Genomic DNA, 21550 nt, shown 5'->3' on the forward strand with positions numbered 1-21550 from the left:
TTTTGCTGAGACAGGCAATATTACTCAATCTGTCTTTTCCCTTATCATGTTCATGAATAGCAATTATATAACAATAGTGTATCATTTCTTTATAACACACCACACCTTCAACTGCCTGGCCTATGTTTACGTTGTCAAATCAGTGTCACAGTTGTCTACCCACTCAACTTTAAATGTTTGGTTCTCTATAGGCTTGTCGTCCAACATAGCCGACTCTGTAGATTGATCATAAGTAATAATAGCACATTTGAGATTTAGGCACACAAAGACATTTATTTTGCCTCAGATGAACACACATAGCCCCTGTGATGGAGGCCATGTGTCTTTTCACTAGCAACCTTTTAGCTAGTGAGCTGAGATTATGCTGTTACTGAAACACTAGAAAGAGAAACCTCACACAACTTTGAAGTTAATACAGTATTGTTTTTTTATTTATTACAATGGCCTGGCTGAATGGAAGGAATGAGAGATAGTAGACATCAGGTCAGTATAAATGTTGAGCCTGAGTGAAAACCTAAATCGTATTTGTAAACATAAAGCAGTTAAACACACACAGTTTTGTTGGCCAACATGGAATTATCATGTTCAAGTGCAATGTTCTATGTCTTTTGTGTGATAGTGTGTTTTGTTAAATGGTATGACAGTATGGAATAAATACAATATTACGTATTATATTATACAGTATTTCATTGTATATGTAATGCTATACGGTATGGTTTGAAAGTTAAAAGATCCATCATTTTGCCAATTTTTCAGTCTTACTAGCAATAATGCACTAGACACAGTAACTTTTCAGAACCATACACATGTTTTGCATAGATGCTAAATTCAAATCATGCAAATAATTAGAAAACAAAAAAGTGAGAGATTAGGAGACAACACAAGGGTATAGTGCGTTATATTTGAATTGAGATGTATGAATATGTAAGTCATAGTGACTACGTCTGATCAACAGGATACTGGGCTTACAAAAATAAGTGAATTTGTATTTATAGTTTTTATAAAAAGAAAAAAAACAGATAAAGTTACATACTCATGTGATTGAAACAGTCATGTTCATCTACAATTTGTTATTCCACTCATCTTTTGAAAATTGTTCTTCTGAGAGAAGAGTTTTCCTGACTCTCTCAGTCCAAGTATTGCTTTTCTATCACTCTGCCAATAATAGACTGCCAGAGACTCTGTCTTCTTGTATACTTAAGCTTGTGTGAGTGGGTCAGTCAACATGCAGCAATAGTTTCTCAGAGGGGTTGGTACCATGCACAGTAACCATATGTATGCCAATATTTCAGGTGAGAAAACTACACAACTCTACAAAGAATTTAATTTCTGTTGTCTGGTCTGTTTGAAAAGACCTAGTCTTAATATGAGTTAAGTTTACAAATGATTTACTACAATTAATCTTTTCTGTGGTCATTTATAAGCAAAGCATAAATCATAATAATTAATGAACTGGGGACACTCCTGCAGCATACACCCATAAACATGAAGTAGAACTGAAAATAAAACAAAATGTCATAAATAAAATAAATTAAACCTTTTTAAATTAATGTGAACACATTACAAATATAAAAGTTAAAATTTCTTGTCATCTTGTTTTTACATTATTCAAATATCATCAACAAAACTCAGGATGTCGTGTACAGAGGAAAACATCAATACAGCGCCCTCTACATTTATAGGCACCCCTGGTAAAGATAAGTTAAAAGATGCATTAAAAATAATCTATTTGCATTTTTTCTTGAGAAAAAATCCAAATGTAAAGGGAAGCAAATTCATTCTGAGAACATCCTAATAAATCCTATTAAAGAAATAAATATTTTTAACAAACACACACATGCCACAATTATTGCAACCCCAAAATCTTACAAGTAAAATGAACCTGAAATGTTTCTAACTTCTTCAGGGCAATCAGAGATCTTCTGAACTTAAAACCGAGTTTACCTTGGCATTAAAACAATATGACACGAGTGGGAGTGGGGTCACCCTGGCTGTAAGGCCGAGCGCAGCAGGCAATTACAGCCGTGGCGACGTCCTTTATCAACCCCACAACCACGAGTGTCATATTGCTTTTATACAACAGTTCCATTACCAACTAATGTATCTTTAAAATACAAAATTGTGTTTTCTATTGTTTATTTTGATTTTTGTTCGTTCATCCTCCGCCCACAAAAATAGTTATAATTTTAGCCTTGCTGTTTCACGTTGCCAAGCAATATAACACCATTCAAGAGAAGTTCATTGAGAGGCAAATTCAAAAAAAATAATTAAAGATGATGCAGCTAACTCATAAACAGCAGTATTTCTGTATTAACAAATAAGTTCAGCGTTGCTGTCCTTATATTTTGTAAAAGTTAGCGAGAAATAAGCACTATTGAAATGAAAAACTCAGGTTTTGTAACCAAAAAATGAGCTGCTGTACAATCTATCTGCCAGCCACTTTTCACCTATGAAATCACTGCTCTGTCGCTTTGAATAAATGGAATGTTCATGTTGGATAATTCAATGCAATATGCAGAGTGATTACTATACTGTTGACTATACTGTTTACTACTAAACATTTACTATACTGTATACTGTTGTATAAAGTTGAATAACGGCAGTTTGGTATGTAAAATGGACATACAGGGAACCTCCAAATCCCATTGTCACCTCTCACAACTTGAAACTACTGCTGTACTACTGCCAGGCAAATCTCAACAAAGTCCATATGTGACGAAATACTTGAAGCTGCCCCATATTTGGGTCTGGTCTGTATCTTTGTAACGCCCCAATATTTACATACACACCATCCCACTTCATGAAGCTTAGCTACAGAAAGTCTGTCTGCATAACTGTTGCTAGGTTTGACTGTAGATGTAGTAGCCTAAGCATTAAAACTTATAATTCTGATTCTTGAAAAACAAGAAAAACAGAGTCCGTGGCGACCCACACTCAAACCAGCAGATCCACTGGTTTACCTCCATTTTAGCTATGGGTAGGCTACAGAACACGATCAGTCTCTTCAAACGGCGGGCCTGCAGCAGACCCCATGCGAATGCCCGACATTGAACGCGCCCTTTCAAGTCGCTAACGGTTATTTCCTTAGTTTTCTCGCTGATTGAGTAATATACAGAGTGAAAGACAAAATGCCGGTATATCTTTTCAGTGAAAATGTACTTTCACAACACAAGTTACCTACTTATCTAGCTTTGTTTGCTGATATAATCCGAAAATTTGCTATAATGGCCAGCTGATGGTAGCTCACATTAAACACCAGCTAGCTTCTAGCTTGCGCAAGCTAATTTAGCCCACCTTAGACAGGGCTAAATCCTGTCCAACTTTATTAACTTTTTAATCAAAACTAAAACTAAGCTTGATTTGAACACCTATTTCAAAGGCATATCCTCTTCAGCATAAGACAACATGACCTCTTCAAATATTTTGATGTATTGAAACTGATCCATGATGGTGTGCGATATATAGGTCCAACACCACAGTATGAGAAACATCCCCATAACATGAATTGTACACCACCATGCTTTACTCTTCAGTGTACTGTGGCTTGAATTCAGTGCATGTGGGGTCGTTGGACAAACTGTCTTCAAGACGCACCCATGGCGGATGTGCTGCTTTATGCGCAGATGTGGATAGAGTCCGACATGGAGTTTGATCTGACCCGTCATACGCAACCGCCTGTTATACATTATTCAACCAAAGGTGCAGTGTAACAGCAAACTAAACTGATGCTGAAAGAGAGTGTAAAGCTTGCGTCACTTTGGTCAGTTTAATTGACACTGAAGTTTGAAGCAGCACCCAAGTCATTACAACCTAATATATGGGAAGCTCAGGTTGTTGGACAGCAAAATAATTTGTAGATTTTGTTTTTTTGTGGATTATATGGGTTTTTCCATGAGAGTTATACTGGTAGTGAGTGTCTGGCAGAGGCGATTACTCTAAGACTACAGGGGAAGCTCAGCCTCCTCTAAAATATCACAGAAAATCGCATCAAATAACACTATTACATTAGCTTCTAGCCTACTATTACAACTAGAACATGCTGAAAACATGTTCATCTTCATGGCTAGTTTGTTCAGCAATAAGGTTTTGTCGGTCATTTATCGTGATTTCGCACCCGTAATACATTGCTGTGACGACACGATCCATCAAAAAACCATGCAAAAAACCCATAGACGCTCGGCTTCACTGGACTTTCCATGGCACTTACAGAGTGGGCTGATCTCAGTGCAGAAAAGCTACACGTTTATTGGACAAGAGCCACAAAATCGTCATTTCCAGGGAAGCCCTGCGTCTCTGGGAGTGAATGGGACACTGGGATGGCCTGGACGCCGAGCTTCTGTATGATGATTGGAGGAACCGTCATAGAGGCTGGACTCTTTGTGATTGACAGCATATGTCGCGATCTGACAGGAAGTGGTTCAAGTTCAAGGGATGCATTAACGTTAGTGTTGACAGGTGAAGTCAAGAGGCAAGGCAAGTTGCAGCTCAAATTCTCAAAATTTGGGAGTAATACAGTCGGTTTCTATTTGTCTTTGTAGCATACTGTAAATAAAACCGTAATGTGGAGTTACAGAGTTTGTGACTTGCTTTTGTTTCAGTTGTGTATTTAGGCTAAGTTAGGTAGCGCGCTATATAAAGGTGTAGGCTACATGATGCCATGCCAACTCTATAGCCTACTATTTGGCCTATTCTGGGTTTTGGGATAATTTTTGCCCTCAAAGAACAACATAGCACCTTAATAATATTAATTTAATAATTGACCAGTTTTATCAGAGCTTCCCCTGTTCCAAAGAGCAGCAATCGCCACTGGTGTCTGGGGTATGGTTATGCTTTGTGTCTTGGCTGGGTGACAGTAGAGAAAATGTACCAAAGGCACACAGAAACATTTAATTCCAATGTTTGAGGGACATTTCTTCTCCGATTCTGGCTCAATGATGCACAGCTCCATGTGTATGGGTCTATCGCGATGGTAAACTGGTTTTGAAGCATAACGTTTCACTTCAGTTGAGATTCAGAAAAGCTATGGTTAGTAGTCATTGGCTGCAAGGCAAGTAATTATTAGATTAGAGCAAGTAAAAATTAGATGTCGCCTTTTTACAATTACAACCTAATTACAGTATAGGGTTGTAAATGGGCTTGTAAAATAACATCTGAGCATTTTTTGATAGACCATAGTTGACGTTACTTCTCTAGTAACCTCACAGAACAAGATAAAATACTCCATTCATCCATTCTATTAAGTCTTTATGGTATAACAATTAAGTCACAAAGAGATTAAACACCCCATTCGCCTTATTCACCCGGCGGCCAGAACGACACTACAGGGTACGCTTCACCATCCCATCACACTTCAGTCCAGCAGATGGTGGTAATACACTCTGTTTGCAAACTCACTGAAGAAGAAGGTTACTCTGACAGGCCAGTGAACCCTTCTTCTTTTACTGTGAGCTTTTTTCTTTTTTCGTATACGTTGCAAATAGAGTGCATTACCACCATCTGCTGGACTGAGGTGTGATGGAAAGTGTACCCTGTAGCGTCGAATAAGGCGAATAGTCACTCTTCAACATGGGAAAGACAAGAGGATACTCAATTCAAATAAGGGAAAAGTGTATTGACGTCGGTAACTCAGGAAATGGGTATTATACATTCAGATAAGCATCTAGGGGTCACTATGTCTGGCAAAAAACCCCATCAGAAGTGACCTCCATGCAAACAGAATAGATCATGATTGCATCATCCAGCAGGCCAATGATCCAAAACATATATTCAGATCTATGCAAAAATGGTTAAATGAACACAAAATCAAGTGTCTGCCATAGGTATCTCAGTTTCCCGAACTCCATAAAAAAACCAGAGGATGGTCCAGAGATGTTCTGGAAAGAGGAATGCTCTCAAATCCCCTGCTTTGTAATTGACAACTATGAAATGTTATAGGAGAAGACTTTCATTTTGAATGGAGGCTAAAAAGAATTAAACACAGGGGCGCCAATAATTGTGGCCTGTGTGATTTTGTTAAAAATATTTATTTTGCTATGGATTTTTTCGTTAGGACTAGAATTTTTTCTCACACTGAATTTGCTTCCATTCAAGGTTGAATTTTTCCTCATTGTTCAAACTAAGATAAAAACGGCAAAACATTATTTTTACTACCTCTTTTTGCACATTTTTACCAGGGGTGCCAATAAATGGGAATGGCGCTGTAATCATAAAAAGCTGATATAGAGAGTTGCACATCAGTCACTAGTGTCATAAATAGTAAGGGGATAATACATTAATATCAATAAATAAGATCAATAGAGACAGTAGATTTGGGGAAAACTGAGGTGTTGCGAGGGAAGTTAGAAGGATCAATTTATGGCTTTAGAGGCTTTTTAGCCAGAAAACATTATTTCTGTCTATGTTAGCCACTGTTGTTTTACAGTCCTTTGGAAATAAGAGTAAAGATAAGGACTGATAGCATTGTCTCAGGTTGACTACAATGGCTGCAGTAGATGAAGAGTAAGGAAGCGCCACAGAAAAGCACCCTGGTTCCAACACTTCACCTGCTGGGGTCAGGAGAAGAGGAGGAACGTGGATGTGATAAGACCAGGAAGGTAAGAGTAGGTGTAGACATCAGTAAGGTGCAAACTTCTGTCTTTCTGGCTTCTTGATCCCATTGGCTGAGGATATTTTAGCGGTGTAGGATGCCAGGGTCCCATGCGTGGGGGCTGCAGCGGCTGCTGTGGCAGTGGGGGTGGAAAGTGCCAGGAGGGGGACGGATTTCATTCCTAGGAGGCTGGAGAGGGGAAAGGCATAGGGGGTACCCAGGATTGGAGCATGGGGCAGACCACCCATCGCTGCCAGTGCTGCAGTAGAGGACGAAGCAGGGGAGGTGGGCTGGGTGAAGCTCATGTTCAGGTCAACAGGGGACGACATGGAAGAGGACTGGGCGGTGGATTTGGCGGTCTCTAAACTGCATTTAGCAGCGGGGGGGGGGGGTTGAAGGGTGGAGGGAGAAGGAGAGGGATTTGGATGGAGAAGGATTAGAAGGTTAAATAAAAGACATGTTAAAGAAATTGAAAATAAAAAATAAATTAAACTAAAAAAATAGATAAATCATAAGAGAGGTGTGTTTTGCTGAAGGTTGCAACATATTATTTGAGGGGGGACCTTGGCACTCATGAGGGAGGTGCTGTTTAATTCAGGGTAATGGCTTGGGTAGGGGCTTGGAGGGAGAGGAGACAGAATGGTTTTCAACTCATTAGGATTTTCCTCGCTCTCTCAAAATGACTACATCCCAAGAATGATCAGTGAATATAAATGCATTTGCCAGCATGGTAGACTGACTTGAGCATGTGAGCATAACACATCTGAAGTAAGCAATTCAGCCAAATGTGAAATATGTCACTAATCATTCACATTGATATGAGTTTGTAAAGGGTGTGTTCAATATGCAGACCTTCTTGATGCAACTCTTTGAAAGAATAAGCAAAGTGATAGCCGTGATCAGGCATTAATGTTGGTTCTAGGTGAGGCTCTCATATGGTTGTGCTGGGATTTAATTCAGAGTTAATGGACCAATATTGGTGGGTTCTGATGCCAGGAGTCATCATAAAAACTCAACTTTCAGTAAACTCCAGTCTTCACCCAGGACAGGTGAGTGTCACATCTTTATGAATTCTGTATTAATTTCATATTTTCTGTATTATTCCCTGAAATAGCCAAATATGCAAAACCACTGCTTTTATTTTCCAGTCTGCTTCTAGAACACCCCTCCAATGATTATACATTTGCTGAAAGTTATTTACACTTATGAACTTCCCAAGTCAGTGCAACCAAGAGCCAACTGCAATTTTATATATTTAGTGCAGGGAGAAAGAAAATACATCTGAGACAAGCTACAGCTGGGTGGTATTTATGCAAAATTGTCAAATATATAACAAAATAATTTCTCCTACAATTGTTGAATAACCAACAACCAACACGTTACATTTATATAGCGCTTTTCTTGACATTCAAAGCGCTTCACAGTGAAGTGGGAACCTCACTAACCACCACCAATGTGAATAGATACAGTATGTGATATCAATCTTAATTACCGTAATTAATGTAATTAACTTTGCTTCTGGGTGAGCGAACTTCAGCATAGGAGCTGAGTGTGGAGGATTCCAATGTAATTGTATTACAACAATAACTAGAATTATAAAGTATAAAAATGCCGTTTTCATCACCAGATGCTTTTTATACTTCCATAAAATGACAAATATTGTTTAACACATATGTATGGTGGGTGTTCTGTCTGGCTGTCTGTGCTGAGCCTTTCATACAAGGCTGACTGTCAAGTCTTACCAGGAGGTGATGAGATATTGGGCCAGGTTGATGCTGATGGGGGAGCCTGTAATGGTGACGTGCCGATCACTGGTACTGTCCAGCTGGCTACCAATCTTGATCTGTGCCCCTGAAACTTGCCGGATTTCATTGATTTTGGTTCCTTGTCTGCCAATGATGGACCCAATAAGCTGCATGGGAGAGAATGGAAAAAGGCCAGGGAAGGGTGTGAGCAGAGTAGACAGCTGAGGGCCTGAACACTTGAGGGCTAAAGTAAAATGTTTAGAGCTGTCAAATGATTATTTCTTTTTAAAATTGCGATTAATCACTACATTAGTAGTAGTTAATCGCTATTAATCACATAGTTTATCACATCATTAAAAATCTATATTTTAAGTCCATATTAACAATCTAAAGCAATTTTTACCAGTGTCTCTTGTGTATTGGGAATCAAGTGAAAGCAAGGAAAGTTACTTTATGAACCTAACTTATTTGATTATTTCAAATAAAGTTTCAAAAGATGTGCAGCTGGCCTGAGGCAACACAGTGTATTCTTCAGAAATATAGCTGATATAAACTGATAAACTGAAATAAATGCTACAGCAGAAGTGCATGCACAAAATGTAGCCTACACACATAACACAAACAAAAAAATACTCAATATAGCCTATATTCATTATCTTTGAGTACAGTTGAAAATAAGGAACTTTTCATAATGAGAAATATGCAAAAGTGCATGTGCAAAATGTAGCCTAGGCCTATAGCACATTTCAATTAAGTGCATAAGAAGCATAAATACCCTAGGCCATATGTCCATTAATGGGCTAACTATGTTCAGTTCACTTGTAACAGTGTAAAAGTGTAAACAATGGTTAGCTCGTAGATTATAACCTAAACTTGAAGTGCTTCTGTGATATTTTAATTCCATGTCGACTGAGCCGACACTAGTGCACTGTCACTTGCCACATAGCCTGTGTCCGCAGCACTTAAAGGTGCTATAAGCAATGCAGGGTAACGTCACTTCTGTTGATGTTCAAACAAAACAGAGAGCTAGCTCGCTACTCCCTCCCGTGCAATTGAAGCTCTCCCAAATATGCACCTCGTCGGTGATTTGCTGGAACTGTTTGTTATGTTTTTATGGGCAAGGTTTGCCCAAGTTGTTTTGTGGCCGTTTTTGGAGCATTTTTTTTACAGTGTATTCGGGGCACAGGCAGCTAGTGGATGGTGAGGTAATGTTAGCTGTATGTGACAAAAAATGTTTTAGCTTAGAAACTGCGTAACATCGCTTATAGCGCCTTTAAAGTTCTATTCAGCCGACCAGGAGTTCAGGGCCCAGTTCCCCAAAAGCATCTTAAGCCTAAGAGCGTCGTAACGTCCCTCTCACGAACGTCTTAAGATTTGCTGACTGTTTCCCGAAACCATCGTAGCTTAAGAGCGTCGTGAAAACACTCGTAGATCTATGAGTGCTCCAGAGTTCTCGTTACCGGCTAAGAGCATCTTAACAGTACTTCTCACTGAGGTCACCAACAGGACATACAGAGGAATTACAACTTAGAGAATACATAATCCAACTCACCCTCCCATTCTTTATTGTGTTTACCTGTGATGAATCAGATTTTAGCATGCAAAATAGCATAGCCTACATTTAATGGTCATAATAATGTGATGAAAAGCGGACAAAAATGCAATCAAGTTATGAAACGAGACGTTGCCAGAATAGTTTGCCATTATCTTTGCTAAGTGAGGGATATATTTTATTAGGCCTATGAGGTAAAAGCAGAGAAAGGAACATGTGGTTTAGTCTGTAGGCCTACTGTATCAAAATCTAAGCCTACACATTTCCTCACTTTCTTACTCGACTACTTTCTTATCTTCAAACGTGTTCTTAAGTGACACAGCGAAAAATTATTGTATGGTGCAACAATCTAATCTTTATGGAGCCCACCATATGGCTCCATAAAGGGTGGGAGGCAGAAAGCAGATGGAAAAGAGTAGAGTTGAGCTTTGGAGAAGTACAATTTTTTTCGCCTTCTTAACTTCATTCTAGGATGTCAGGGAAGACACTAACATGTATATAAGAACTTCTAGTTTAATTTGATATGGCGTTTACAAACGAAAGTTCGGGAGGAGGTGACGGAATTTGCCACACCTCCTTCAATCAGACAGGTTATTTATTCGCAGTCTAATTCGTCACTCCGCTCACAAGACACGTTTGGTCAGCCAGGAGCCAAGTCGCCGGTCGCGCAGATTGGCTTCCTCTGTGCCTTCACAGGCATCCAATCACTCGCCTGTTTCTAATAACAGCGATAGCCACTGCACGACCCGAAGAAGGAGAGCTACTCCGCGGACCATATCTTTGATTAGAGCAGAGGTGGATGCGTGTGGGATCAATTGCCCTCGTTCCGCAGGGAAAGCAGACCTGCTTCGCCTTCTCCAACAATCTTTTATCTTTCCACTCCTACTCTAGCAGATCAGCCGAGCACCAGCGCCGCAGGGCTCCGTTCCTCCGGCGTCTCCCCCTCTGTTCATGCAACATGTTTTTCAACTCAGCAAGTTATTGCAGCCCGCGTGCAGCCCTCTACCTTGTCTTCCGCTACTGCTGCCTCTTGCAAAATGCAATCTGACAATTAAATATAATTTGCTATTGATAGGGTTACTCACTTAATGTGAAAACTGGCATCTTTCATTCACCACAATGCTTCGGATGTCTGTGTGTCACTGAAATCCGCAGGCAGTTCTCAAGGTTTTTGTGCGTCAGTCTATTCCTCTCGTACGTCTTTGAGCATTCGTACTCCTCTGAGCATGCCACCCAAAAGGCACTCAGGGACTCTGCAGATCTGAACGCATCTTTGATCAGAGAGGTTGTTTGGAAATCAATTAACTCCATCTCAAATTTAGCCTCATCCAAGGAGAGGACGATTGTTTTGACCAGGGAGGAGAGTTCTCCGCTAAGTCGGGTTGTGAGAGGGTCATGCACAAAAGCAATTACTTAATTCGGAGTTGCTTGATGAAGTCTACCATCAGTCCCGTCACTTGTCTTGCCTGTGTTTTTAGAGTACTGAAATGTAGGAGCCTGCCAGTTGCCAGGAGCCTGCGGAGTGATGTCGGACTCTAACAACCCCAGCTTGATGGTGAATGCTTGGAGCTTTTCAACCATGTCCACGATGGTTTTGCCTTTTCCCTGTAGCTGCATGTTAAGATTGTTTAAATGGCCAAATATGTCAGCTAAAAATGCAACATTGGACATTAATTTATCGTCCTCCAGAAAGACAAGGTGATCTGCTGCTGCCTTACTCTTACTAGATATAAGGAACGACCTTCACCTCACCCAATAGTGCACAGAAGCGGTCCAATGCTTTGCCCTTGCTTAGCCAGCGCACGTCATTGTGCATTGTTATTAAAAGTTTCCCTTTAAGTTGAACTTAAATCAGACTTGAGAGCTACTTCTCAGGAGATCAAATTAAGAAATACAAAAAATGGCAAAAAGCTAATGATGTTAAATTGAGCTCAATGATATTTATGAAAAGCCATCAGTTCATTGTAGTAGGGTTTACAGATCTTAGACAGAAATAATAGTTTCAAGAAAAAAACAATCAAGAAAAAAATGATGTTTAATAAGACAGTACAGGTGGATTTGGGTTGTCACAGAAGAAAACAAACTGGATTATGATGAATATATGAAAAGGACCATTCTGTCTGCTTTCTACCTACGTCATTTGGAATGAGGAGCTCCTGGGACGTGGACTGGGAGTTGGACTCTACTGCTGTAGGAAAGAAGAAGAGCTAAGGTAATCCAGTGAAGAAATCATAAAAGGAACACATAGGGTGCGAGTTTGACAGCATATTTTGCCAACAGTGCATGCACACTGTGGCCAGAGCGAAGTTAGAAGCAAGAAGTGGGCAGAGTCAGGCCGAAGTTACTTAATAAAAAATAGATGGATAGATCAGAATTGAATACTGGTTGCATGTGATTGGTTTATTCAATTTCACTTCACTGGAGAGGTCTCGCCCATTTTGCCTTGATGTAGCTTCCCGCTACCTATATCGCCGCCGAACTCGGGCCCCTTAATACAAACACACAGCATATTTCTTTAATAAGATATATAATCTTTGAAACTGCTACATTTTGTCAGGGGTGTAAAAGTCCTAACCTGACTCTCGCCAGATGAATTTCGTTCCGCCTAGCTCCACTCATCCATCTGGGATCGATCCATTGGAGTGGTGTTTCAGAAGGCTGGGCCTTATCAAAAATCCTTGCATATGATTGGATAAGCCACTTATCCATCATCTATTGACGTGCTACTTCAACCACTCACATCGAAGCCAACCTGTGACGCTGAGAAGTCTCACAGACGCTTCTACGCTACGTCACATCTATGAAACTCCCACCCTGCGTCCTGATTGGCTCTACCATACAATCTGGTGCAGAAATCACTCTCAATGGAACCGATCCCAGATGGATGTGAATGGAGCTAGGCGGAACGAAATTCATCTGGCGAGAGTCAGGTTATAAAAGTCCGGCTTCAGAAAGTAAAAATCCTGCCACATAATATTATTTGGTCAAACCATTCACTAAACCATGTGATTCTAATTGGCACAACTCCTCAGCCAAGTATAACTAATTAGTGAAATCAAATGTATTAACCAATATGTGGTAGGACTTTTACTTTCAGAGGCCAGACTTTTGCACAAAGTAGGCTAGTCGGTAACACTTTACTTGAAGGCTGTCATGACACATGAACCCTAACCCCTAACCCTAAATTGTCATGACAAAAACCGAATGACACTTAACGACAGAAGCGTTATGTCATAAACGTTTATGACTTGTTTATAATGTTTATGACACGTTCATGACAGTGTCATGTCACACTTATGCAGATACCTTCAAGTAAAGTGTAACCGGCTAGTCTAAGGAAAACCAACTTTCACTACTGCATCTCTGTGACTGGTTTTAAGCAGTTTACAGTCTACAGTCTCTATTTGAAGGGTTTGGTTCCAAAATGCTATATCCTGCTATATTATTTTCATAATTTTTTTTTTTTAAATGTTGTTTTCCAAGTAATTTCAGTGGAACTGTAATTGGGTTATTGTTATTTGATTTATCTTCACTCCATCAAAATAACACAACTGCAATTTTACCGATATTACCTAAAATACACAATAAAACACCATGACTTATGTAAGGGATAATGTATTGTCCGCCGGTAATTATCAGAAAATAAGTCCTTTCAGTTCTGTTCTCCCTGTCGGGACTTATTTTCTGATAATTACCGGCGGACAATACATTATCATTATCAATACATTATTCCGCTTATCCAATAATACCGGCGGACAATGTCATTATCCCGGCTACTTGCCAAAATGAGAAAAGAAACTTTGGGTCTTTAAAAATGATTTTGCTACCGTTTTGTGGCTTCCGCTGACAAAACAAATAGTTCACCACACAGATAGAACTTGGCAGTTTCAGGTTTTGCGTGGCAACATCTTAATAGCTGACTTTCACTTTCAATGAAATTCCATTGCAATAAGCAAACAGACTTCTTGCGGAGTGATATGAAAGACGTTAATTAGAAGCACAAAACCTGTTGCCATTGATAGCGGTGATTATATACTTTGCCGGTGATTATATAGATTTAACAGACCACCGAACGTTGGGAAGGCCCATTCATGTGAATGGAACTTTCTGCAGCACTCTGAAGAACCGTGTAATAATAATGTTTTCAAAAATGGAGATATAGCGTTCTGGAACCAATCTCTTTATTTGTCATTCATAGAAAATGCCTTTCTTTTTCCCCGTCATGACCATGACACAGGTTCGCCTAATGGTTAAATGGGCTAACTTTTTTTTAGTTTTCCTAATGACTGTAGTTTTACATTTTCCATTGGTTAACATGTATAAACAGACCCAAAATGAACACTGTAAGCAAACTACTATGAATAAATAATTTAAACAGCACTAGGAATGATTCTGTCCCAAGATTTTTGGTCCATGTTTGGTCCATTGTACTTTACATTAGCCAATTTAAGTGAAGTCCCATTGCTTTAAAAAAGTACTGGTTCTAAGTTTAAATCCATGTAAGAGGAATGGTGTATGTATTAAATCTACCAGGCAGAATTGGAGGGACAGGCTGGCCCATGGAGGTAATACCCTGTTGAATGGACAACTGGTGCAGTTTAGCCACCTATGGAAACAGAATAGCCGATTAAGTCAATATCATAAAGTTAAATGTTATCACTGGAAATCATTTCGAAACGTGATACCTTGTTTTACCTTTTTTTACCTTGTAAAAATGACCCCTAAAAACATACCAAAACCACTTCATTTTTATGAAGTGGTCCTTAATTTGTAAAACAGGCCCTTAATTGTATCTTAACCCATTGGCTACCAGTCATTTTCAGTGCAGAGAGCCCCTACTGTCAAGCATTTTACAGCATTTTGACTGATTTTCCAAGACCCACAGAACAGTGAGTTATATGACTATTTAAACACCGAAACTACCAAAATAAAGAGTAGACTCTTCTTTCATCAGGGAAAAAATGTTTGTTTCTACCTTTTTCCGTTCTTTAGTAATTGGCAGTAGAACATAAGTTGGTTTCATCAAAAACACCTCACAACAGGCTACATTTACTGATCTTCGACTATCCTCATCCACAAGTGTTAAAAATCTAGGAGTTACAATTGACCAAGACCTATCACTAAGTAATCACATAAAACAGATTACCAAAACTTCATTCTATCACTTAAGGAACATTTCAAAGATAAGGAAGTCCTTATCCTTACCAGACGCTGAGAAATTAATCCATGCTTTTGTAACCTCAAGGATTGATTATTGCAATGCTCTATATGCTGGCTGCAATAACACCTGTCTAAAGAGCTTACAGCTTATACAAAATGCAGCTGCTCGCACACTCACTAGAACTAAAAAATATGAACATATTTCCCCTACCCTGGCATCTCTACATTGGCTGCCTGTTAAAAGTCGCATTGACTTCAAAATATTACTTCTAACATACAAAGCCATTAATGGCCAGGCACCAGAATATATTAAAGATCTCCTAGTCCCATATAACCCGCCCAGACTGCTACGATCACAGAATACTGGCCTTCTTGTAATTCCAAGAATCTCAGAAACTACAGTAGGTAGCAGAGCTTTCAGCTATCGCGCACCCCTCCTCTGGAATAATCTCCCTTCCTCAATTCGATTAGCAGACACCCTCCCTATTTTTAAGTCTAGACTTAACTGCCTCTTTACTGCCTCCCATAGTTAGGTATGGTGCGGTGTGGAACTTCAACCATCTCGGGGATTTTGGAATGGACCACCCTGCTGAGTCCTTGTGTGACTGGCACTCCGTCGCGCGTGCGATGGTGGTCACTGACCATACCTGCGCTGGTGTCGACTACCCCTCACCATGCCTTAGTTATGCTGCTATAGCATAGTGCTGTCATGGACTTCTCATGTGCCACGCCGTACAACCCCCCCCTCCCCTCTCCTCTCTCCCCTTCTCTCTTTCTCTCAACTCTCCCTCTCTTGCCCATTCTCACTATGATACTGATCACTTCTTGACATTAACCACATTGATTTCAAGTAATACTAACCCATTCTACATTTCTCTTTCTTCCCCCTTACTGTACCTCACTTGTGAGGTATATCATCACCAGTCATCAACCATCCGTGTGCCTGGCCCTCCTCTTACCCATCCCACCTGAAGTCCCATCCTTGACTGCTGTATTACTGTCCCCCTACATGGATTCCTGGCCCGTAAAGCCCCATCACCTGCCTATGACAACTCTGCCTGGATTCTGGCCTGTCTGCTGACCCACCACTTGCCCCCTGACAACTTTCTTTCCTGGACAATTCCGACGCCGGACTATTGAACTTTCTCTCACTAAATCATGATTAATGCTTTATCATACCGGATCCGTTATCATCCCACCTCTTGTAACTTTCACCTCAGGTGCTTTAAACACCATGTCCTAATCTCCACATCTGACTGTCATATGCATTTGTCATTGTTTACAGACCTTACTGTCCGTATTGACCCTAGGCAGATGGCCCTTGGGTCGTGGATCTGCTCGAGGTTTCTTCCTATATGTATCTCCAATTCTAGGGAGTTTTTCCTCGCCCCTTGTTACCCATGGGCCTTCTTTCTTTCTTCCTTTTCTTTTCTCCCTCTTTTCTTTTTCTCTGATTGCCTACATACTGTAAAGCGCCATGATACATGTGTAATGTTTTGGCGCTATAAGCACTAAAAAATTGAATTTGAAATTGAAATTGACAACAACTCTCTCCGCTTGGCCCGGGTTTTTGGCTTTACATTTCGCCTCTCCCTGGTCTCGCTTGTTTGCAACAATTGCGACATTACTCGTGTGAGTGTGTGTGTGTGTGTGCGTGTGTGCGACACATACTCTGTTCGAGTGTGCCTGCAGTTCATTAACTTTTTTCTTTGAACTTTTCTTACGTCTCGCCAGCGCCATGTTCTCTTTCTTCTAATAGGCTTCAGCCATAGACATCATATAGCTTGATTAGCTGTTTTCTCTATCACTCTGGCTTCAGCCATTCTTCATTTTATTGGCAGATTACAGCATTCTGTGTGCATACTGCCATTTACTGTACAGGTGTGTGTAAAGGGACTCGCCATAGGGCTTCAGCAGCTTCAGTCTTCTTCTACTGTCTATGGTCTTTACTCATCTCCCATCCAGCGTGACACTGCGGCCATTGAGCGGGTCAGTTCGCTAGCAAATTCTGTATTTACAAGCCTGATTTTTAGAGACAAGCTCCGCCAGATCGTTTCCCAGCCCGCCCCGTTGAAAAACGTAATTTACTTCTATAGATGTCTTTGGCAGTCAACGATTGTATTTAAATTGACGTCTGTAGACGTCTTTGGCAGCCAATGAGTTAAAATGCCATTTTAAGGTGTGAGTTTGACACCCCTTAATTTGTAAAACAAAGTCAGGGGTTCCCTTTATTTGTTGTGATTAAGGGTTTAATTAAGGACAGTCTAAATAAAGGTGTTAATTCAGGGATTCCTTGATTAAAGCGCAACTCTCGCCAAAATGCAACCTAGGGTCTTTTTGTGAATGTACCCGAGTCAAACTTTAGTTTAAAAGCATAATTACGTCGGAAGTGCCACTTTTAAGATTGATTTTATTGTGGTTTTCGGGTCAAATGGCCTTTTGAATGTGATTGCTAGGGGCACTACTATTTTGTTGCATGATCTCATCAAAACTACTATTTTTAAAACACTAAGAAGGCTCGACACAGAGGTTACTAAAAGAAAGGTTTTCTCACTTGGTTTTTCCGCTCACCACCATCTTGCCAGTCAAGAAGTGAGTTGTCCAAAACCTTTTTTTTTAGTAAACTCTGTGTACACAAACAATGTTCTCAATGCTAAAGTTCATGTGTAGAGACCCTGTTGATACTTCGATCAATGTTTCATGTTGTGTCGAGCCTTATTAGTGTTAAAATAGCAAATTTGATGCGATCATGCCTCAAAATATTAGTGCCCCTAGCTCTCCCATTCAAAAGGTTATTTGACCCGAAAACGACAATATGGTCAAGCTTAAAAGTGACGAAAGTTTGACTCGGGTACATTTACAAAAAGACCTAGATTGCATTTTGGCAAGAGTTACGCTTTAACTCATTGAGTGCCAAAAACTTAATATTACGTTTTTCCATCCCATGTGTTGAGTGCCAAAAACGTAATAGTACGTTTTTAGCTTTTTTTTTAATTACGAAACTAGACACTCTAACACACCTTATATGTGATTTTGGGAATTCTGTGATGAATGGAAATGAAATATATGACGATCGAAAACTCATGAAAACGCACAATCTGGACATTTTATCATAACTCAGTTGCCGCTTTGGGTCGAATAAGTGACGCATGCACGTCATCTCAAAACCAGGCCATTTTCGTGGGTCTATCACTAGGTGGCAGTCTCGCCAGGTCTCGCTGATCACTTCCCGGAAAATTTATAGGCAACACTTAATATTTCATTAAAGACGTTATATCTCCATTTCTAGAAAAAAACAGCGATTTTGATGAAAACTAGCCACTGTTTAGCTTGGGATTTCTCAGGAACAGAGGCGTGTAGAAATACACGGTTTGCACCCACTGAGAGCTTAAAGTCTCAAATTTTAAACCAGCCATTGTATGTGTTCATAGCTATAACACAGAATATGCTGTGGCTGTACAAAAATCATCAACAATGGTCTAGATTGCTGGCACTCTAGGACAAAGCTTCCGAAAACAGCTTGGCATTCAATGAGTTAAAGGGGAAATCCTGTATGACCCGAAGCATTCCGAACTTAGCCAGTTTTTACCGATTTTTCCATAGCACTATTAACGCTAGCAACCGGGCATGTCTCATACTGCACATAAATCACTTCTTTTAACCCATCTACAAGTCTAACAAGACCTCCACACTTTGTCGGGGACCGCCATCCATTGTTTTCCAACGTCCCACCACTCCGACAATTTCTGTTTCTATTGTCAGAGTGGTGGTACTTTACTTTTTTTCGTCCTGCCATTCTGACATGAGGTCATTAATGTACATCTCATTACTATTATCATTGTACTTAATTAATATGATTATTTCTTAGTTTTATGCGCTTTAGTGTCCTACACTGACATTCATCATTAGGGATAGTCGCTGACCCTCATTCGCTGTAGATCTTTGCCCCAAGACATAAGGCCCCTCCAGTCTCTCCCAAAATCCCCACTGACCCAATTCATGCTTGGACTTTTCATGTTTCTAAATGTTAGGACTGATGGACACTGAACTCCTTCGGAATAATTATAGGATAAAAAAAAAAACGGAAGGAGAACTTTACGCGTGAGCATTCAAAAAGGGGGTAATAGTAGATTTTTTTTTTATGCTCACGTGCACAGTCCTCATTTCGTCAACAACACGAAATTCACGTTTGTCGATAGACTTATCGAGTCCTAAATTCAAAATGGCGTCGCCCGGAAAGTTACTCCAAGTACGGTGTGTATAAACTGTCTTCTAAATAAACTTTCAGCACACATACAATGTTGCCAATGCCTCGTTTTAAATGTTAAGAACCTAATTACACTGTCGACGAAGTGTGGAGCTCTTGCCTTGTAGATGGGTTAAAAGAAGCAATTTATGTGCCGTATGACACATGCCCAGTTACTAGCACTAATAGTGCTATAGAAGAATCGGTAAAAACCGGCTAAGTTCGTAATGCTTCGGGTCTGGATAGGGTCACCCCTCGTCCATGACTCTAGCTTATGGTCATACTTACAGTCGGTCCCAGTTAAAAATTGACACTTCATTCACGATCAAGTTGATTCACGCAGCTGGGTGAAATGTAAGTACAACTGCAGCCGCTTGGGGGCAGCATAGTCCGCTGTGGCGTTCTGCGGTCGAACCGGACAGCAAGAGGCTGTGATTGGCCGAGCAAGGGCTGTGATTGACCGAGTTTTCAGTTTGTTTCTCTGTGTTTTTAGCAGCCTTTTACTACACTAACGAGGTTGAAATAGCCTTTGCCTACAGCATCTCCTTAACAGTAATGTTAACAAAATGACAGCATTCATATGACAAAGGAAAACGAATTCGGTCACTCAAGACTGTGCCACAGCAACCAGTGTAGGCTACAGTCCTACCCAATAGGCCTACTCGAAGCAGATAGCGTTGTCTGACGGTCGACTGGGTTACTGTACGCATTTCCAGAACAGGTCTGCAACTTTCAGGCAGTTCTGAGTTCGAATCTAGGCAGGAGCAGAGCCGTATAAAGGCCTAGGCCTATTTGTTATCATTTTTTGCAAGGTGTTGCTCCTGGCAAGACTTGTTTATAAGACGTTTGGTGATTAATTGATAGCTGTTTTTGTGACACGTTAAACGTTCTTTATAATGAGCGCATACGGGGAGTAAAACGACTTGTTGCCGTTTTGGGACATAAAGCTACATTAAGCTTTTTCACGTCAGGGTGGTATGTGTTGTTAGGCCTACAGCTTCAGAAACACCGCTTCAGAAAGCTGCAGGGGAACGCGGGGCACAAAGTAACTCGGGGTTAAATGTAACATGGACTTTTTTCCTAGTTGCAGATGGTTGATCGGGACATATTGGTCAGTTAACCACATTACTATGAGACGGTGTTCCACAAATTTTCAGTCCGTATGGACGTGTTTTCACGTAGATCTACAGCAAAACGTCTTTTGAAGGCATCAAAGTAAATAGGTGGTAGGCAACTTGTCTTTCGATTACTGAGTTGTGGGTGCAACTCACTGACTAATAATCGTCTTGTAGGCTAAAAATGAACACATCTTATCTTAAAAGAAACGTGACCCAGCAGAGTTAGTTGTAACGCGCTGTTACAACTGTAGGCTGCAATGATTGCAATACAAAAATATGCGCGTGTTAGTTTAGTTAGTTTTGTGATGTTTTGCACTTTTGCCTCATGTGTTTTCAGGTTTGAGGGCTTTTTTTGCCAAGATTGACCTTGGTTAGACTCTGCATATGTTATTTCTCCGTATGGAAAATAAAGTCAATTTTCAACGTCTGTTATCTAGTTCAATAACAAGTGTTTCTTGTTAAAACATGTGACTAGTAAAACTCAAATGATTTTAGAAATATTTAGCCAAAGCCAAAAAGTGTTAGGCTACTTTGTGCCCCGCGCTCCCCCACTGCTTGTGAAAGAAGGGGATGGGGGAGGGGGGCTTAACGTGAAAAAGCTTAATGTCCCAAAACGGCAACGAGTCGTTTTAGGCTACTCCCCGCAGGCATTCATAATGGTAGGCTACAGGAAGTAGGGGGAGGGTATTGGATGACCAGAGCCGTCATCTATCCAAAGATTGTTAAGGCGGAGCAAGATACTTCGTCGTAGTTCATGTCTATGGGTGCGAAATGGGGATCGAATCCTGTCTGCATAAAGAGGCGTGTCGATGACGTATTGACGAAATGCGTTGCAAACCGCCAACAGCAGCTGCATAAATAACCGGGCGCACACCTGATATAAGGTCGATTTTCTCCAGACTGGAATGCTCAAAAATACTAAAAATGTACCTGAAATGTTCAGAAGGGTTTGAGGATCATGAAAATGTGCCCGAAATTCACATTCCTAACTCTATAGAACCAAGACCTTAGCATATGTGGTGAAATTCTGAGCTATGCCCATAGACTTCAATGGAGCAGTCGCTGCCTCTGCTCTGCATAAAGGGGGATTTTGACCCCCCCTCGTGCGATCCTGGTTCCCGGAAGTGGCTCCTGATGAAATAT

General features: G+C 40.4%; 1 protein-coding gene across 4 annotated transcripts in view; it reads right to left on the reverse strand.

Annotated features, from left to right (window-relative positions):
* Positions 1-4679: 4679 nt before the first annotated feature.
* Positions 4680-21550, reverse strand: part of pcbp4 (poly(rC) binding protein 4) — a 130256-nt gene continuing 113385 nt past the window's right edge. For 3 of the 4 annotated variants that reach the window (XM_048254536.1, XM_048254537.1, XM_048254535.1), the window contains 4 exons: positions 14414-14489; positions 12019-12071; positions 8329-8498; positions 4680-6952 (listed from right to left, as the gene is read on the reverse strand). In XM_048254536.1, the coding sequence (XP_048110493.1) occupies positions 6613-6952; positions 8329-8498; positions 12019-12071; positions 14414-14489 (639 nt within the window). In that variant the 3' untranslated portion in view covers positions 4680-6612. The other variant, XM_048254538.1, reaches the window with a different exon arrangement.

Source organism: Alosa alosa, chromosome 10 (genome assembly GCF_017589495.1).
Source record: "Alosa alosa isolate M-15738 ecotype Scorff River chromosome 10, AALO_Geno_1.1, whole genome shotgun sequence".
Classification (NCBI taxonomy): domain Eukaryota; kingdom Metazoa; phylum Chordata; class Actinopteri; order Clupeiformes; family Clupeidae; genus Alosa; species Alosa alosa.